At 36.9% G+C, this 18,558-nt stretch overlaps 1 protein-coding gene across 7 annotated transcripts in view; it reads left to right on the top strand.

The window, feature by feature from the left end:
- TENM3 (teneurin transmembrane protein 3) overlaps nucleotides 1-18,558 on the top strand; it is an 836,163-nt gene that overhangs the window by 730,598 nt on the left and 87,007 nt on the right. For all 7 annotated transcript variants that reach the window (XM_063458145.1, XM_063458151.1, XM_063458150.1 and 4 more), the window contains 3 exons: nucleotides 6,746-6,962; nucleotides 10,956-11,075; nucleotides 13,267-13,528. In XM_063458145.1, coding sequence (XP_063314215.1) covers nucleotides 6,746-6,962; nucleotides 10,956-11,075; nucleotides 13,267-13,528 — 599 coding nt within the window. The remainder of the gene's footprint in view (nucleotides 1-6,745; nucleotides 6,963-10,955; nucleotides 11,076-13,266; nucleotides 13,529-18,558) is intronic.

Here is an 18,558-nt window from a genome sequence, read left to right as displayed (position 1 = left end):
AAGTATCAGTCTATAATTTTAATGGTAGGTGAATTTTAACAGTGAGAGACAGAATAACAAAATAAAAATCCAAAAAAAAAACATGTCAATGAGTGAAATAAGTACTTGATCCCCTATCAGTCAGCAAGATTTCTGGCTCCCAGGTGTCTTTTATACAGGTAACGAGCTGAGATTAGGAGCACCAATTTAAAGGGAGTGCTCCTAATCTCAGCTCGTTACCTGTATAAAAGACACGTGCCCACAGAAGCAATCAATCAGATTCCAAACTTTCCACCATGGCCAAGACCACAGAGCTGTCCAAGAATGTCAGGGACAAGATTTTCAAGACCTACACAAGGCTGGAATGGGCTACTAGACCATCACCAAGCAGCTTGGTGAGAAGGTGACAACAGTTGGTGTGATTATTCGCAAATGGAAGAAACACAAAATAACTGTCAGTCTCCCTCATTCTGGTGCTCCATGCAAGATCTCACCTTGTGGAGTTTCAATGATCATGAGAATGGCAAGGAATCAGCTTAGAACTACATGGGAGGATCTTGTTAAGGATCTCAAGGCAGCTGGGACTATAGTCACCAAGAAAACAATTTGTAACACACTATGCTGTGAAGAACTGAAATCCTGCAGCGCCTGCAAGGTCCGCCTGCTCAAAAAAAGCACACGTACAGGCCGATCTGAAGTTTGCCAATGAACATCTGAATGATTCAGAGGAGAACTGGGTGAAATTGTTGCGGTCAAATTACACCAAAATCGAGCTCTTTGGCATCAGCTCAACTCGTCGAGTGTTTGGAGGAGGAGGAATGCTGCCTATGACCCCAAGAACATCACCCTCACCATCAAACATGGAGGTGGAATCATTATGCTTTGGGGGGGTTTTCTGCTAAGGGGACAGGACAACTACACTGCATCAAAGGGACGATGGATGGGACCATGTTCCGTCAAATCGTGGGTGAAAACCTCAGCCAGGACATTGAAAATGGGTCCTGGATGGGTATTCCAACACGACAATGACCCAAAACACACAACCAAGGCAACAAAGGAGTGACTCAAGAAGCACACATTAAGGTCCTGGAGGGGCCTAGCCAGTCTCCAGACCTTAATCCCTTAGAAAATCTGTGGAGGGAGCTGAAGGTTTGCATTTCCAAACATTGGACAAAATCCCTCCTGAGATGTGTGCAAACTTGGTGGCTCACTACAAGAAATGTCTGACCTTTGTGATTGCCAACAAGGGTTTTGCCACCAAGTACTAAGTCGAAGGGGTCAAATGCTTATTTCACTCATTGACATGCAAATCTATTGATAACTTTTTTTGGCATGCATTTTTTTGGATTATTTTTTTTTTGTTATTCTGTCTCTCACTCTTAAAATACATCTACCATTAAAATTATAGACTGATCCTTTCTTTGCCAGTGGACAAACGTTCAAAATCAGCAGGAGATCAAATACTTTTTCCCCTCACTGTAGATGGTCAAATCCCATTCCAGCTGACAGTTGTGGGCATGAAAAATACTTTATCACAGAAAACAATGCTTCTCAATTAAAATTGCAAAATGTGCTCAGTCAGTAAACAAATATTTGACATGTATCTGTGGGAGCTTCCATGTGGATTCAAATTAACAATTATTCTGTTTTTGGTACATTTCAGCCTTCCATACAGAAAATGTTTTTAGATTTGATCTGCTAACATAATGCAAAAAACATATTGTTATCTTTAGTAAAAGTGTTTTCTTTTTCTGTTTTTTTTTTTTTGTTTGTATGTGTGGGTGCATAAAAGTGTCAGAACGTTCTGTATATAATGTGCAGTTATTTTATAAACAAAATGACAAGTGTAAGTGCTAGTGTGTTAGTGAATCTTGTGCAATTGTTTGTCTATTGTTTTATATTATCAATGCTCGTCATGGGTGTAGAATGTATCCGTAGCAATGCAGATTGTGGTGCGATGCACATTTAATTGCTTTAATGTGCACCTTTTGCCAGTGGGTGACGGTGGTCTGTGTGGCAATAAAACAAAATTGAAGCAACATGAATTGAAAATTGAAACAACTTAGCTGATATACCCTTTACTACTACAGATATGTTTTTGAAGAGTGGGAAATGAAAAGCTAGTTTATGTTTGCTGCAGAACTAGTTTCTCCAGCATCTGTAAGCTCTCCCCTTTCTGTCCAGCTCTTACTTTCTTGTCAGTGCTGGACACTATCCAATCAGAAGCCTTGTAAATAGTTAATTCATGCACACAATTGACCAACCAATAAGTTATATAACAACTCATTGTGAAGTGTATGAATGTAGTTCAAAGCAAGCAAATGTTTTGTTTTTTATGAAATTGTAGATTTCTTTTGAAAAAAAACAACAAAAAAACACTTTTATAAAATAAAGCTTCAGGGACAGATAATTAAACCCTACAGCAAATTGAACTGCTTCAGGTATCCCTTTAGTTACCCTCCAGTACTAATTCCTAATGATGATTCTTAATGGTTGTAACACTGCTTTTATGACCTGTCCCTACAGTGTGCACTTAAAACGAGGTCAGAGAGTTGTCAGTCTTTCTGCATATGAAATGCAATTGTTTATTCCGCATACTGGAAGAATGTCCACCCAATGACACCTATTCCGTTACAGGCTATTTAATTTAAATCTGGTGTGTAGCATCCTCATGGATTTTAAATGACAACTTTCTTGCAAACTTTTATTCTAGACTTTTATTTATCACATGTAAATTTGCTAATTTCACACCTTTATTCTTGAAAAATGTTACCATTTAATTTTGATTGTGGCACATTTTAATTTTGTTTTTAGTTTGCTATGTTTTTTTTTGTTTGTTTTATTTTTTTGCAGATTAGTCACTCGGTAAAAAGTATATTCATTTTCTTTGAGACTCTTCAGGTATAAGTGATGTAATTCAATAGGCACTCAATAGGGTGGTTATTAAAAAGTCTAATTTTGTGTAAATTACTTTGAGTCTCCAGTACTGTGCAGTTGAGACACAATAAAGAAGAAATAAGCACTACTCATTTTTCTAAAATACTTTATTCAGAAGGAAAAATAATTACAAAGTCAAGAAGCACAAAAGAACAAGGGCAAAACGTCTAACACATATTTTGCACCATCCTCCTAATGACTGTTATTTGTACATTTTTTGTAACATGCCTTAGACAAGATGCTAAAAAGGTCCTCAGGGAGTTTGGTCCAATCTGACTCAATAGTATCACGCACTTCCTGCAAATTTGTAAGAGACACAATCGTGCTGCAAAAATTCCATTCCATCTTACTCAATGGTATGATATTGAAATGAGATCAGGACAATGCTCATACCTTTTGGGGTAAGCTTTGCAAAGCTTAGCTCAGACAGAGAGCTTCTAGACAATCCATTGGCAGTAGTGGATACAGAGAGCGACACCTAGCAGGACCCAGGTAAGAAGTCAAACCATTCAAAAATGGTTTGAATGCTTCTAGTGGAGGCACACCATGGCACTCTGGGCACCATAATCGCTGCAGGGTTCTATGGTTGTTTTGGTGCTAAAACTGTTTCTTTAATATAAAAATTGAACGCAGGTTTCCAATAAACATATTCCTGAAAAAATACACAACTCATATCATACGTCTGAGCATTCATTGGCCACATTTGTACCCTATAAGGTACATTCTGGCATTTATGCCACTCAAAGGCATTTCAAGCAGGAATATTAGATGTTATTTAAGTAGCCCATGGGCGCTGTTAGTGATTACAGTCCTGGCCATTTGCAGCTGAAGATGATTGGATTGTGTTCTGCACAGAAGCATTATTTTGCAAATACAGGAATTTATTTATTTGCAGTTCGTTCTGCTATGCACAGTTTGCTTCTGAAAAATATCTTAATGCTACATTCGCCAACCATTCGTAAAACTCCAGGGGGCAGCAAAACCTTCAAAAGATTCACCCAATGACCTGCTGTAAGTCTACAGTTGTGTCTCAACACAATTACTTAGACAAGTCACTTGCGCTACCAACACCTTTTAAGAACCGCACAGCAATCAACCAGGCAAATCTTTGGAGAGACTCAAGTGAGGATTAAGTGCCGTAAACATATATTTTTCTTTTTATAATGTAGTAAATGTATACAGAAGGTTTACTCCACTGATGCGAATTTTAGATTATGTAATAAATCCCAGGTCATATCATTATGTTGTGAAAGGCTGTCTGTTTTTTTTTTTCTCCCTGTCTTTAATTATACAATCCTCTGAAATATAGAATACTGAAAGCAATTGCACACATGATCCTAGTGCATTTTTTATTTATTAAAGGAACAATAAATTGTATGAGTTCCTATGGGATTCTATATGTATTGCCTGCTTAAAACACATTCAATATATTAAACATCTAATTCACATTATTTATGATGTTTTAGGTATGTGTATTTAATACCTCCTCTCTCCGGCAAATAATGATTAGGTACCCATCGTCACTTACCACAGTGTTCTTTAGTGTTTATGGCATTATGACATAAACAAAGTATTAAGAAAACTAAATAGTATTTTGCTTTATTTAACCTATTAAATGCAGCCGATTGTATAGTGTTGTCGATGTACAGTCCAACAAGTGAAATATCCCAGTGGAGTTAAATAAATGGTTGATGAACTGCTATCCTACCCCAGCAGTCTGACTCCCGTTCAGTTGGGCCCAGTGCACTGATTCTGTTAGTTATACCAGATAATAGTAGATATGGACGTCCAGACAAAGAATGAGAAATGTTTTCTCCAGTTATACAGAGCCAGATTCATAACCATCCGTCATTCGCTTGGGCAAGTTGCTGATAAACTCCACAGAAAAATAACAAACAGTATGTCCCTGCATCTTGGCTGGTGAAAATGAGATCCTTCCTCTGATTGATGTCAGCAGAGAGGCTTGTAAAAAATGCATTTCCAGCTGATTAGTTCAGAATGTGTCAATCTCATGCAGTTTTTATGACCCACAGCCTACATGCCAGCTGTACATTAGCTTTTTTTTTATATAAACTAACAAAGATGAATTACTAAATTGAACTATTTTTTTTTCTTCTTCTCCAAAGCAACACCCCATTCCGCCCAAGTGAATAGCTAAACTTTTTTTCAGTAACATATCATAATATCCTGTAAAATAACAATTTAGAAGTAGCCCTAGATAAACCATATATCAGGTATAGTGTGTGCTATATTGGCTATACTGTATCCGCAATGTCACTCAACAAATACCAAAGTCATATAAAACGTGGTTGATGAAGACTACGGAGACAACGCGTGTATTGTAATGTTCTATTTATTTAAAGGAAAAAAAAAAAACAATCTGAAAAGTTAGTATTGGTAGTATTACTTTATGCAGTACTAATCTTCTATGCCATTTAATTACATTTTTGTTTGTTTGTTTGTTTGTTTTTTTCAGTCCTGGTTATTTATTTTCAGAGCTCCAAAACAATAATACTCACTGTAATGTGTCTTTAAACGGCAATACGTTTGTTTAGAAATCAGTTAGTTACAGAAATTGTATTAGTATGTCACATACAATGTATCACACCCCTGGCCATACCCCTAAAATTAAAGTGTCCCTGTGTCGATATAAATTGTTTTTAAGCAAGTGCACTTCAGTCCAATGAAATGCAAACAGATACATGTCCTGCTCCTATTTCACTTAATGACCTCACTGAAAAATGTGATGCTTTCTCAATGAATATCTTTAAATCACAACAATGAACACATTGAAATCTATCTTTTGAGTAATTGGTATTTTGGGGTTTATTCACTAATCACCGAATGGTGGATTTGATGGTGGATCCTTACTATAGAGATCTACTGTAGAGGTCTTCCTGATCCACATTTGAATTGTGCCTACAATAGATTACAAATGTGACTATTGCAATGTTGGAGAAATATTCTAGATCAGCTATTTTTCCCTAAATCTTACATTTTGTATTTCATTTTCTAGTTCAGTCATTATATATCTGTGTGTTCCTTTATACTAAGGAAGTATTATTTTCACATTATTTAGCTTCAATTCCTATGGCACCCGTGCAGAGTTTGGCTCGATGCTCACAATAAGAGTTAAAGTAATAAATACACAATAAATACACAGTTACTGTACACCTGCCCATCAATGCCGGTGTTAGGTATGGATGAGAAAAGCCACAATTAGAACAGAAAACGGAAAATATATTTTAAAATAAGTCGTACTTAACCTGAGGTCATGCTAGAAGCGTTGACCTCACTGCGTTCATCTTCCCCAGGAAAATCCTGTACTGGAATACAGAATGGGCCTCAATGTCAAATGATGCCCATAGTCTTCCCATACCTGCATAGGACATGCACTAAATATATTATATCCATTACTGTGTGTATTTCTGTGTTACTTATCTGATGTTATGTAGTCTTGCTTGCGTAATTTTTTCCTTAATTTGGGCACAACTTTTCTTGCATCATTTGCTGCAGATTGTTACAACAATGGCTCTTGTTTTAGTTCATAAACTGTTTTTTTTATTTAGTTATAAGTCCTAACTTATATTTTATATGTCAGTTAATATGTGAGTTGTGTTATTTACAGTGTGTTTCCTTTTTTAAATGATGTTCTAAAATAGAAAAAATAAAAATAAACTGTGCACAGTGCTTGAAAAAAAACAAACAGATTGTATTCAAGTGAAATAAATACCAAATATTTGCAATACAAAGCATGTGAAACTAATAAGGAATCCCTAATCATGATCATGATGAGTGTAAATTCAATCAATTGACTTTCTTCTGGCAGATGGCTTAATCGACTGTATGGACCCAGACTGCTGCTTACAAAGCTCCTGCCAGAATCAGCCGTACTGTAGAGGTCTTCCTGATCCACAGGACATTATCAGCCAGAGCCAGCAGTCACCGTCCCAGCAAGCTGCCAGGCCTTTCTATGATAGGATCAGCTTCCTTACAGGCCCTGACAGCACCCATGTCATACCCGGAGACAACCCTTTCAATAGAAGGTAAAAAGAAAGAAACAGAGAAAAAATGTCACCGTTGACAGAAATGGTGTGCAAATAGAGGCAGAGGGTCCATTACCTTGGTAATGTTCATTGTATTGGTTGTATTAACATTTCTTTTGTAAAAATAATTATTAAGAAAAAATAAATACATTTGAGTTATTATTGCACAAAGGGAAACAATTATACGCAGCATTCTATGTTTAAAACAAATTCAGTTTGAAAATCTTGCCGTTACAGAGGGTACAATAACATGGGATATAAATATTAGACATTGAATGAACAAAATAAACACCAGTTCATCATTTAAATCTAAGTGGACACAGTACATTGTAAAAGTGAAATATTTACTATCAGACAGAAGTAAAAGCAAGGGCCCGAGTATTTTTTATCTTGAAAATAGCTTAGTCGAAGGACAAAGGTTATTGACAATAATTGGATATTATTTTTAAGGTTAAGGGGGAATCAAAATAGGTTAATGTAATGTCTGAAGGAGGAGAAGATACATTCAAATAGAACAGCTGCAATTTAACAACGCGTAAGAGTTAGAATAGGTAGGGAAGTCAAAGAAAAAGATAGACGTATGGGTACACAAAATGGGTCAAGGTTGGTAGAATGGGTTGGAGAGCAAGAGATTATTTGTCATAATTTTTGCTGTAACATGGTGAATCAATACATTTTTGCTGAATGACGTCCAAGTAATCATAACTTTTATGCCATATTTTTGCTTGTAATGTGACAAGAACATTTTGTTATTCACATATTTGTAAGTGCCGGGTCCTCTGTAAAACAGTAGGATTTAATTGTAACACTGATTGTGAAAAGAAAACATTTGATGATTTTAAACTACCACTCTAATCGTTCCTAGCCACACACCTTCTGACAATTTAGAACCCTCTAACTCTTAGAGTCTTCTAACAGTTTCATTGGCTCATGATGAGGTAGCTTAGAGCACAACACTAAAATGTAATTGGTCAGTAAATGGTTAAACTATTACTGCAGATGTGTGTGGACTACCTTTCCCATAATACATAGCCAAACTTTAGATAGCAAGCTAGTCTGTTCCAGAAGCCAACGTTCTAAAAAAGATGTTATGCAGACATTTGTTCTGACAAATTATGACTTAATTTGCTTTTAAAATATGCCTTCAACATATTTCTTTGTCTTCACTGCTTTCGAAGTCAGATGTCCTTTGGGCACCATGATTTCCAATCTCTGAGTCTCATAATTTCAGTTGCCCTGCCTATAAAAGGTACTAATGATATAATTCTTGTGCCTAAATAAAATAAAAAAATAAAATCAACATTATCCTGGCTCAAAAGGAGAATATCTTGTCTATAATTGTAAGGAGGGGGGATTATTTACTTTTGGGCAAGCAAAATATTCACATAATGAAGCTCCGATTTCACAAGCCGCCCTAATGGTGTTTTAGCAAAGCTGTAATGATCAGAAAATCTACTGGTAACATAGAGCAGGTGTCTAGGATCCTGCTGAGTGAAAGAACATGATTTACATTAGAACTCCTGGGTCTGCGGTAATTTAACAGTATTAATGCAGTTAGGCACAGCAGTTGATTAAAAGTTGTTGCACAAATGTTCCTTATTGCCCCCTCTAAATCTTTTTGCTTCCTGTTTCCAGCAGATGTACCAATTGCCTCAAAATTAATTGGAAATAATACTTTTCTGTATGCAAGTGCCAGATATTTGACATGCAGAAAGCTTGGAGGTTTATACATCTGAGAAAGCTTTTATAGCTACTGCAAATGAATAGACTAATCATTTAGTACCTTGAATTTCATTAAGCAATATTAGGCCTTTTAAAGAGAAATAATTATCCAGGCCTACATTGCTGGTCTAAGTAGAAAGGACTGTCAGTAAATTATATACATTGGTTTTGCCCACAAATCTGTGTAGACTTCAAGATTAAATGCCATTCTGTACAGCTATACAATAGACCTGCACAGTTGAGCTAGCAATTTGGGATGAGAATACTGAGAAGGTGGCCACGTTTGTGACTTAGATCCGTTGCGTTCTTGGTCTCTGAGATTTCACCCAATGTAAAACCACTTCCCAACATCTATGGAGCAAGTTTGGTTTCTTTGCATGGGACAAGAACTTAGAATGAACCCTTTGAGGAGTCATACCATTAGGTTATCAAACATTCTGTTCTAATGGGAAGCTTTCTGCCTATTTTCCATCAGCAACTTACTCTACAGTCTGCAAAAAGTCTGTGTTCACGAGAGCTGAAGAGCACTTATGTATTTTAGGTGGGATATTCTATTTCACATGTCAAGCCTGCATGGACAAACTCCTAGCAGCAAGGACTCGATGGAATCTAACGGGGTAGTGTGTGCTCTTGTGCATGCAAGCAGCTCAGATCAAGACAATATTGGGACTTGAATGTGCTTTCCTTGGAAGGTGCCTGCAATTCCTAAAGTGTCAAGATACTCTAAAACATTATCAGGGTTATTTACTAAAGTGAGAATTCAAAGTGAATTTCAAATGTAAGGCTAGGGTATCCAAAATGAAGTGCATAGCGGACTTAGAGAATATTTCCATTTTGGATATTTTGACATGGCATTTGAAATTCACTTTGAATTCTTTAGTAAATAACCCTTTAAATATAGCTAAAATCAATATATCTTGATGGGGAGAATACCGTGCCAGGGCTAAAAAACAAACAAAAAAACTCATACATTTCTAAAAACAAAATGGAAGATATAGCCAAAAGACTGCAGGAATAGGCTATCTGCACCAGAGAAACTTCAGAAAGATAAAGTGATTTTGGTGCTAATATTAACTCCATTAAGAACTAAATCGTGATACAAAAACCGCCAGGGGTGCTCAATGAGTTGCGCACTGTTTCTTCTGAAGTTTCAAAATAAAGCATTTGTTTTATGCATGATGATACATGATGCAATCAGTACAAATATGATGTTAAAGTAAATTGAAAGTATAATCTTTTTATGGATCTCTGTTCTCTTCATCAGGATAAATAGTCCAAGATACCTTAATGGTCTAGCAAGTCTTGGCTGTAAATTTGCTAAGCTAATGAAGTTGTTGTCTTTACTTGTTTCTGTTCTTTTCCTATATGACTTACACATGGAGGTACTTTAACACTAACATTTAGATTTATTTTAATCTTCTCTGGGTTAAATACACTGATCAGCAGAACATTAAATTATATGTATTTTACCTCCTTATGGGTTAGAGATGATATGTAAGAGGGAACTGTCACTTCTCAGGATTAATAATATGCTTACCTATTCCCTATACTTAATAAACAAATGTTTTCGAGGGCTGAGCGTTACAATCAACCATAAAAAACCATAGTGCTCTATCCGGGAATTGAGTTCAAATGGTTGGCCACTTACCTGGGCCATACTGTGCACTGAGCCTCACAGTATTTCATGGTAGGGTTTGCAAGGACTACATTCCGATGACTGAATATTTGTGGTATACAACTTCCACCAGCTTTTATCTTTTCTGTAATAACACAATTGTAAATGTATTTTTAGTCTGTTTCTTAGCCCAGTTGTTAAAGTCAAATTAAAATCTACCAAACACATTTTAAAATGCCAGTATTGTACATAGACCATTTAGCAATATTTGTACAATCTTAGATGTTCTTTGGTGAGTGAATGATCCAGTTTCATTTTCAGTATCACATTCAATCACTTATGATCATACATATTGAGCTAAGCTGATAAGATGCAGAGCACCATAGTGAGGTACTGTCTTTGTCAGATCTTTAACAGCCCTGAATGTATTTTAAAAGGGTTAAAGCAGAGACGGATACTTTACCAAGACCCGGCTCATTGAATTTCCTTCCATGTTCATATTTCTGCTGGAGATGTAGGCCATCGGGCTGCTCTGTGAAGCAGGAACGTTACATTGAAGCACCTGGGGTAGCGAAGCGTTGAATAATGCCATGAATCACCTTTCAGAAAGCAAATGTATACATAACCTGAAGCTTTCTTTTCTCTCTGCTTTGTAGCCTCGCATCTGTAATCAGGGGCCAGGTTCTTACAGCTGACGGAACGCCGCTCATTGGAGTCAATGTGTCATTTCTACATTACCCGAACTACGGCTACACAATCACGCGGCAAGATGGGATGTGAGTGCGCTATTCATACACTGTGCAAAACCTGGGGGAGCATGAAGTTAAACTACCATTAATTCTCACTGTATATACAACATATCCCACTGTATATGCGTGATAATGGCAGCTTCAAAATTTTAATGTTTCATTTTAATAACTCTGTAGAAGAAGTGGCCCAGCAACGCTTCTAGCATTGTCTTATCCCATTTGTTCATCATAAGAAAAGAAAACCTCCCTTGTAACCTTTGTTTATGTATATTTTTCATTTTATTTTTTATATAAATTGTTCTTTCCTAACTCTTCCTGACTAGTTCTTGCAGGGAATGCTCTTTGTATATTAGCTCCTATATCACATCATCAGATTGTGAGGTCTCGTCAAGTGTTCTTGAGACGATTAAAGAGATACTATGGGCATCAAAACAACTCTACCTTCACAAAGCAGTTTTAGTGTATACATCATGCCCATGCAGTCTTACTGCTCAATTCTATGTCAATTAGGCGTTAAATAAAAAAAGGTTTTTATCCATGCAGCCCTAGCCACACCTCAGATGTCAACTTCCGTTTAAGTTTCTATCTTCTGCTCTCTAAATTGAACTTTAATTACACACAGAAGGCTCCTGCAGTGCCTAGCAGTGCCAAGCTGTTAACAGAGCAGGAGATATGAAATACTAAGTCAAACAGAATGTGCAATAAAGGAAGTTTAAACATTAGATGACTCTTTACAGGAAGTGGTTAGAAAGGCTGTGTAAGTCACATGCAATGAAGTATGACCAGGGCTGCATAGAGAAAGTGATGTCACTTCTAAATTGAGTAATCATCAGAAGTCCTTTAATTTTATTTTTAGTTGATTAAACCTTTTACAATATTTGTAGCTTGTTGAAGTGCTTAGCAAGTACAATAAAATGGAAAGGGAACAAGCAGTTACAATAACATTTTTGCATTTTCAACTATTTTATGCATTCCTAAAATTGTGAACACCGAGGCTTACTAAGAAGTTCTGATATGCATTTCAATTGATCAATGTATCTGCTATACAATGTATTATAATAAACTGAAAACTGAGAACACAGTGTTAATAAAATATAGCTGAATTGGATTTGTGTTTCCTGCTTTTGTAGCCTAAACTAAATTTTATTTAGTTTTCTCTACACCAGAATTCACTACTTAGTAAATAAGCCCAACCTCATTTATATTTTGAAGTTTTTTGAGTATGAACAATCAGCTGCCCTGGTCATATACTATATGCTTTGTGACACGCTGTGGTTCGACATGCAGATTTCAATATTTTTTTTATTGTTTTTTTTAAGTGAACTAAGATTGGAAACGCAGATACTGTTCTAAAATTAGAAAAATATCCAGCAGAGGCTGTTAGTTTTGGGAACGTGAAGGCATCTCTGCCAGAAGTAATCAAATAAGTTTGGACCACGGTGGCTTGCAAACAGCATGTTCGGAATGATTTGCACTCTGATATAATAAAAGTTATCATATGCTGCAAATAAATCAATATTCTTTCAATCCAGCAGGGCTGTTTAAGCTGTGAAATGCCTTTTTTGCTTTCTAATTTTTTTATTTTTTTTTTATGAAAACAGCTGTACATCTGCTTGTGTGTGCAAGCTGGGTTATTCCCATTTACATCTTAATAAACGCTAGCTGATAGAGCTTGTTAGCTATAGATTTTGTAAATTAAAAGGATACCCCAGGCATACTCTGGGCACCAACCCAACTTAAGAGCATTTGATAAGTTTTGCTTTATATTCATTCTGTAGTTTTCTTCCTGTTCAAATAATAAAACAAATAGAAAAATCTCTTGAGCTTTTTTAATTTTAGCTTTGCCCCCTTAACCATGCCTCTTTTTTTCACAAAGCTACTTCCTGATTAGATGTACTGTGAGTATGTACTTGGCACATTCTTTTGAGACCAGTTTGATGTGAGTTGCTGACATTACTCCTCCCCGCTGCCCATCATTGTCTTATTAGCTGAGCTAGTGTGCAATACAGGAAGTCATTTTGGGAAAAGGGGAGATATGGCAAAGGGGAGATATGACTTATGTAAGCAGCATAACATTTATTTATTTTTGCTAAAGATATTTAAATATTCAGAAAAATACCACAGGATTGTGTTTCAACATGTGTATATCTATGTATTGTTGGTGCCCAGTATGTTTCTTTAATTCTAATTCTGCTTGTTTTCATTGTCTTCTGCTTAGGTTTGACCTGGTGGCAAATGGAGGGGCGTCTCTGACTCTTGTGTTTGAAAGGGCTCCATTTCTCACACAGTATCATACAGTGTGGATTCCATGGAACGTGTTTTACGTTATGGATACTTTAGTAATGAAGAAGGAAGAAAACGACATTCCAAGTTGTGATCTCAGTGGGTTTGTGCGACCAAACCCTGTAATTGTGTCTTCTCCTCTGTCAACATTTTTCCGTTCTTCCCCTGAAGACAGTCCAATTATCCCAGAGACACAGGTACTTAGCTATGACACTTTTTCTTATTTTCAATCTATGCTTGAAACAAATGTTACAAAATATTTCCAAATATCACATGAGTTATATATAAAAGTCACGAGCATTTTAATATTTGTTCATGACCATTAATGATTAACCTATGCATTGGAAGTGCTTAACAACTGTCTTGTTATCCTAAAAGGTTTGCCTTGTCATTTTTTTTTTTTTTTTTATTAAAATGATTATTTACTAAAGGGAGAATTTTTGGAAATTCAAAGTAAATTTGAAGTTAATTTCAAATTTAAGCTCAACTAGAATAAAATTCTCGAAGTGAGCAATGCTTCCAATTTAGCCCTTTTGTTCTAAAATTTGAAATGAACAATTAATTCACTTTGAATTCCCGGCAACTCTCACTTTAGTACATAAGCCAATAAATGTATAAAGCACGTTTGGAGTCTGTTTCATACACCTACTACCCTTTCAACAGGAATAGTTAGTTACTGAAGTTACCCAAGTTGATGTTAAACTTAAATATCTCTCAGCATCACAGCATGTACTCTTGCTGTAATACTTTTTTTCAGTTTGAATTTTAGGAGTAAATAGGTCTTGCAATTAACTTTTCAAGCATTGGGACCATTCTGGAGGTCAGCACATGTCAAGATATATATCTGTGTCTAGAAGGCACTGCCAGGAATTAAGACTGCTGAGCACGTAAAGGGATGCACTTAAATAAAATTTAGCAAGCTGAGCCAACACTTTTAAAACACCCACTTAATATAAAATGGTTTGTTTGAAAGCCTCTGTTTATGCGTCCTTTTATTGTTCCTTTAAAGTATATCTATTTATAACATATATATTGTCTTACTATACTGTTAGATGCTAAAGAAAGCATCCAACTTAGATTTTTTTTTGTGATATCCCTTGCTAAATTTAATCTTTGAGTTTTCCAGCTAAAATAGCCTTTTTTCTAGTCTGGCAGATTATTTTTCTGATGTGGTAGACTTTCTTCCGCTGGCTACATAAAAAAAATAAAATTGATGGGCCACTCCAGGTTGAAAACATGTCAGCTTCACGATGTACTTAAAGTGTTAAAGGAACACTATAGGCAGAGCTGTCTGTGCCATGTGCCTCCTGCTTTAACCCTGCAGCTGAAAATATTGCCGTTTTACAGAAATGGCAACCTTTTCTTTGCAAGTTTAACCTGCCTCTATTGGCCACTATTTCTATCAGATGGTCTCATAGACATCGCATCTGCACTAGCCAATCCAATGCTTTCCTCCAATTTTGATGATTTCAACCAAAGAGGCTGAGGTATGGACATCTAATTGTGACTAGGGCAGTATAGCGTTAGGAATATATATTAGTATTCCTAATGCTATAGTGTTACTTTGATAGAATGTTCCCTCTCACTTACTTCATAAAAAGTCAATAGAAGAGAAATCAGCACTTTTATACTTCACACTTCCTGGGTTGCACCATCCTGGCAATCAATAAGACAACAGAGAGGATGCTCTTTTGCACATATGCATAATTTACTCAAAGTATTGGTCGTCTTCTTCTAAGTTCTCCCCTTGTTTTGCGGTAGTACTTTGAAATAAACACACAATTATTAATTCTTATTTAGATCAGTGGTGGCTGAACGCTAAGACTGGCAAAGATCATGGAATTTGTCTTTATACAGTATGTAGCAGTATTCCTTTTGGCCACCTTTGACAAACCTTCACAGGGTTATTGTAACATATGCATCCTCGCCTTGCAACATCAGTAACGATTGCCTTGCCAACAAGTGCGGTAGTGCCGTTCAGCGGCCAAGCATTTTAATGGATGCCGGCCACTGTGGATCTACATCAATTAGTAGCCCCATGTCCGCCCAAGGCATCGACGATGTTGGTGTGTGCATGACATTACGCAAAGGATGCACACGCACATTCTGGGGTCAAAGGCCGGTTATGGCCAATCGGATCCACAGGAGGGGTATTTAAGCTCATCTAATTCTTCAGCTCATTGGCCTGTCGTGGTTTCCCTCAGTTGTTGTCCAAGAGTGCATTCCTGATAGTTTGTTTCTGGTTATTGACTTTGACTTTGTTTGACTTCCCTGTATTCTGCTATCCTTGACTTTTGGCTTTCCCTTATCGTTGTGTTCCTTTTGTGTTCCTGAACTCGTAAGTATTCTGACTATTCTCTGGTACGTAAAGGCCGGCCATCCTAAGGCCCGGTAAGACGTTACCTATTAGTCCTAGGTGTGACACACTTCTACATGCTGGCTCAACTAGTAATCCTGACAGTTATTCACAAAAGTAAAAACTGAGAGTGAATTCAAAGTGAAATTCAAATTTAAGGACAAAGTAGCTGAACTGGAAGCACCGCTGGCTTGGAAAATTATTCCAGTTCGGTTAGTTTGAATTCCACTTTTAATCCTAACTTTAGTAAATAACCCCTATAGTGTACAATTGGTGGTGGAAAAAGTAGCCATAGAATGTGTAATGGGTATTGAAAACGTATTTGCTTATAAAGAAGAAATCAAGTCACCGTAAAGGGTTAATCCAAGCATCATGAGCACTTCAGTGATTTGAAGTGGCCATGGAGTTTTGAGTGCTTCTCTTATAAACGCTGCACATATAGAGATTAGCCCTGTAGCTACTGCCTGGGAATGGAACTCTACCTCTGGCAGCATCATTTGCCAACCCAGAACAAAGTTCCAGACTGGATAATGTCAGTTCTGTGCAAAATTGGCATCTCACACCAGTAAGCACACCATACAGAGGGGATAACATGGACTCTGCATTGGAACTGAGATTAGTTTTAGCTTTTATCGGTGGGAGGGTTATAATACCTCAGAAATGTTTATTCCAACAAAACCAGTGTTTTAAGAAAGCACTGGTTTTTCGTTGGAGTAATCCTGTAAAATATAGCTCAGTGAAATGGGGAGGATGACTTATTTTTTTAATTTACTTCTAAATGTATTATTTATATTCCTAGGCATAACATAGAGTTCTATTAAAACAATCATATTCAAATCCCTTTTTATGTAATTTGGCTTAGAAAAACTGCAGAAGAGAAAGTCTATTCTTTAGAATGAAAGACATACAAAAATGTCAGACATATGAAACAAAATCACATTTTTTATGTGATGTGATAGACATCCATGGATATATATTTCTGTTCCTGCTTTTATCTTCAGAACGACCCTGTCTGTGTACATTTCTCTCCTTCGGTTTATATTGGCTGCAATTCCTTTAAAAACAAAGAAGGGGTTTTATCTTTTTTTCTTTTTCTCTCGATGAGAAATCTCAACATTACGGACAGCTGTTTTATTTAAGATCTGACAGTGAGATGAAAACCTGACGAATGAAAATGCTGTGTAATAAAATGTGAGAATGAGGTAGGAAAGCACATTCTCCCTGCCAAAATATTCCAATAAAAAGGAATGCTTAAAACCGCTCCCCTGGGAAACTCTAGAATGTTGTGTTCTCGGCACTTGGCTATGCATATCAAATGAGCGAGACTGGTTGGCTTAGCAACTATAAATGCTGGCCTTTCTTTGTGTACGGATCTTATTATAGATTATAATCCTGTCATTGAAGGCTGAAGAGAAATAAAGGTGATTGCTTTGGTTGCCAGATCTGAGTGTGTAAAAGTCTGAAATCTCCATGACTAATGACTGCATAGAACCTTCAATCATCAAACTGTAGTTAAAACGTCTGTCAGTTTCCCTGCAACCACTTTGCAACAGAGCTGTATTAATGCAGCAGGCAATGTGGGGAAGCAGCTTAGGAGTCCTATACACCGAATGAAAGCCAATAAGAGTGTGATACAATCAGCAAATTATATATTGTATTGATGAGAACATCAAGAGACGTCTTCACAAAGCAAATAGGTTGTTGGGTTAGTTTAGATACACTTTGCATAATTTACACGGGAGGAGACTTTTCAATGGTTGACTGTTGTTAGGTTAACATATCTGGCTGCTCTCTTGGGTGCATGAATAAGTAATACATCTATCTATCTATCTATCTATCTATCATACAAAATCCAGCTCACTCACTCACTAAACTCCAACTTCAAAGCTCATAAAATATATTATATGTATATATTAATAATGGTGGGGAGGGGTTTGCCAATGTACCCCATTTTGGCAGGTTATATCCTAGCAGCATAATGCCTGTTCTTATGAGATTAACCCACTAACTTCCACCTGGGGCTCTATGCAGTGCAGTGGTGGAACTACCCAGCTGCACTAGGGCAGGCACACTGAGTGGGCCCATCAGATGGCCCATGGATTTAGAGCCATCTGGTGGGCATGTGTCTTTAGGGATCCAGTCCGGTGCTGTGGTCCTTTAACACCATGACCATGTAGACAACCTGGGAGGAAGTGAGAACCTGTCACTTCCTCCCAGATTAAATACTGAACCATATGGGAGAGACAGAGAAGAGAGAGAAGAGAAGGCGAAGACAGAGAAGAGAAGGAGAAGGCAGAGGAGGGGAGTGTGGATTGGAATAGGCTGCTCCTAACTTCAAACAGCCTCAGCCAGGAGAACCCACCCTCCTGCACCCAAAAAGTAGAGAACATGAGAGTTGCTAATAATGGCTACAATTTGACCTGCATGTGTATCTGTATGTGTGTCAGCCTCTGTGCTTGTATGTGTGTCATTGTGTGTATCTGTATCTGCATGAGTGTCAGTGTGTTTATCTGTGTGTCTATGTATCTGTATGCATCTGTGTGCGTCTACGTATTTGTATGTGTGTGTAGCTATGTATCTTTGTGTGTGTCAGTGTGTTCCTGTGTATCTATGTATCTGCATGTGTATATATGTGTATCTGCACGTGTGCATATGTGTGAATTTGTATATATATGCATACATATCAGCATTTCGCCAGCACTACACACAAATACAAATCTACATTCAAATATCAGCACCACATACAAACACACCTCTGCATTCAAACATAAACACTGCATACAAACACATCTCTGTATTAAAACACCCACATTATATATAAACACAGTTCTGCATTAAAAAAACAACACTACACATAAATGCATGCCTGAA

This window comes from Pelobates fuscus, chromosome 6, assembly GCF_036172605.1.
Source record: "Pelobates fuscus isolate aPelFus1 chromosome 6, aPelFus1.pri, whole genome shotgun sequence".
In the NCBI taxonomy this organism is placed as follows: Eukaryota; Metazoa; Chordata; class Amphibia; order Anura; family Pelobatidae; genus Pelobates; species Pelobates fuscus.
The sequence above is the reverse complement of the archived record's forward strand: the minus strand, read 5'-3'. Positions and strand labels throughout refer to the sequence as shown.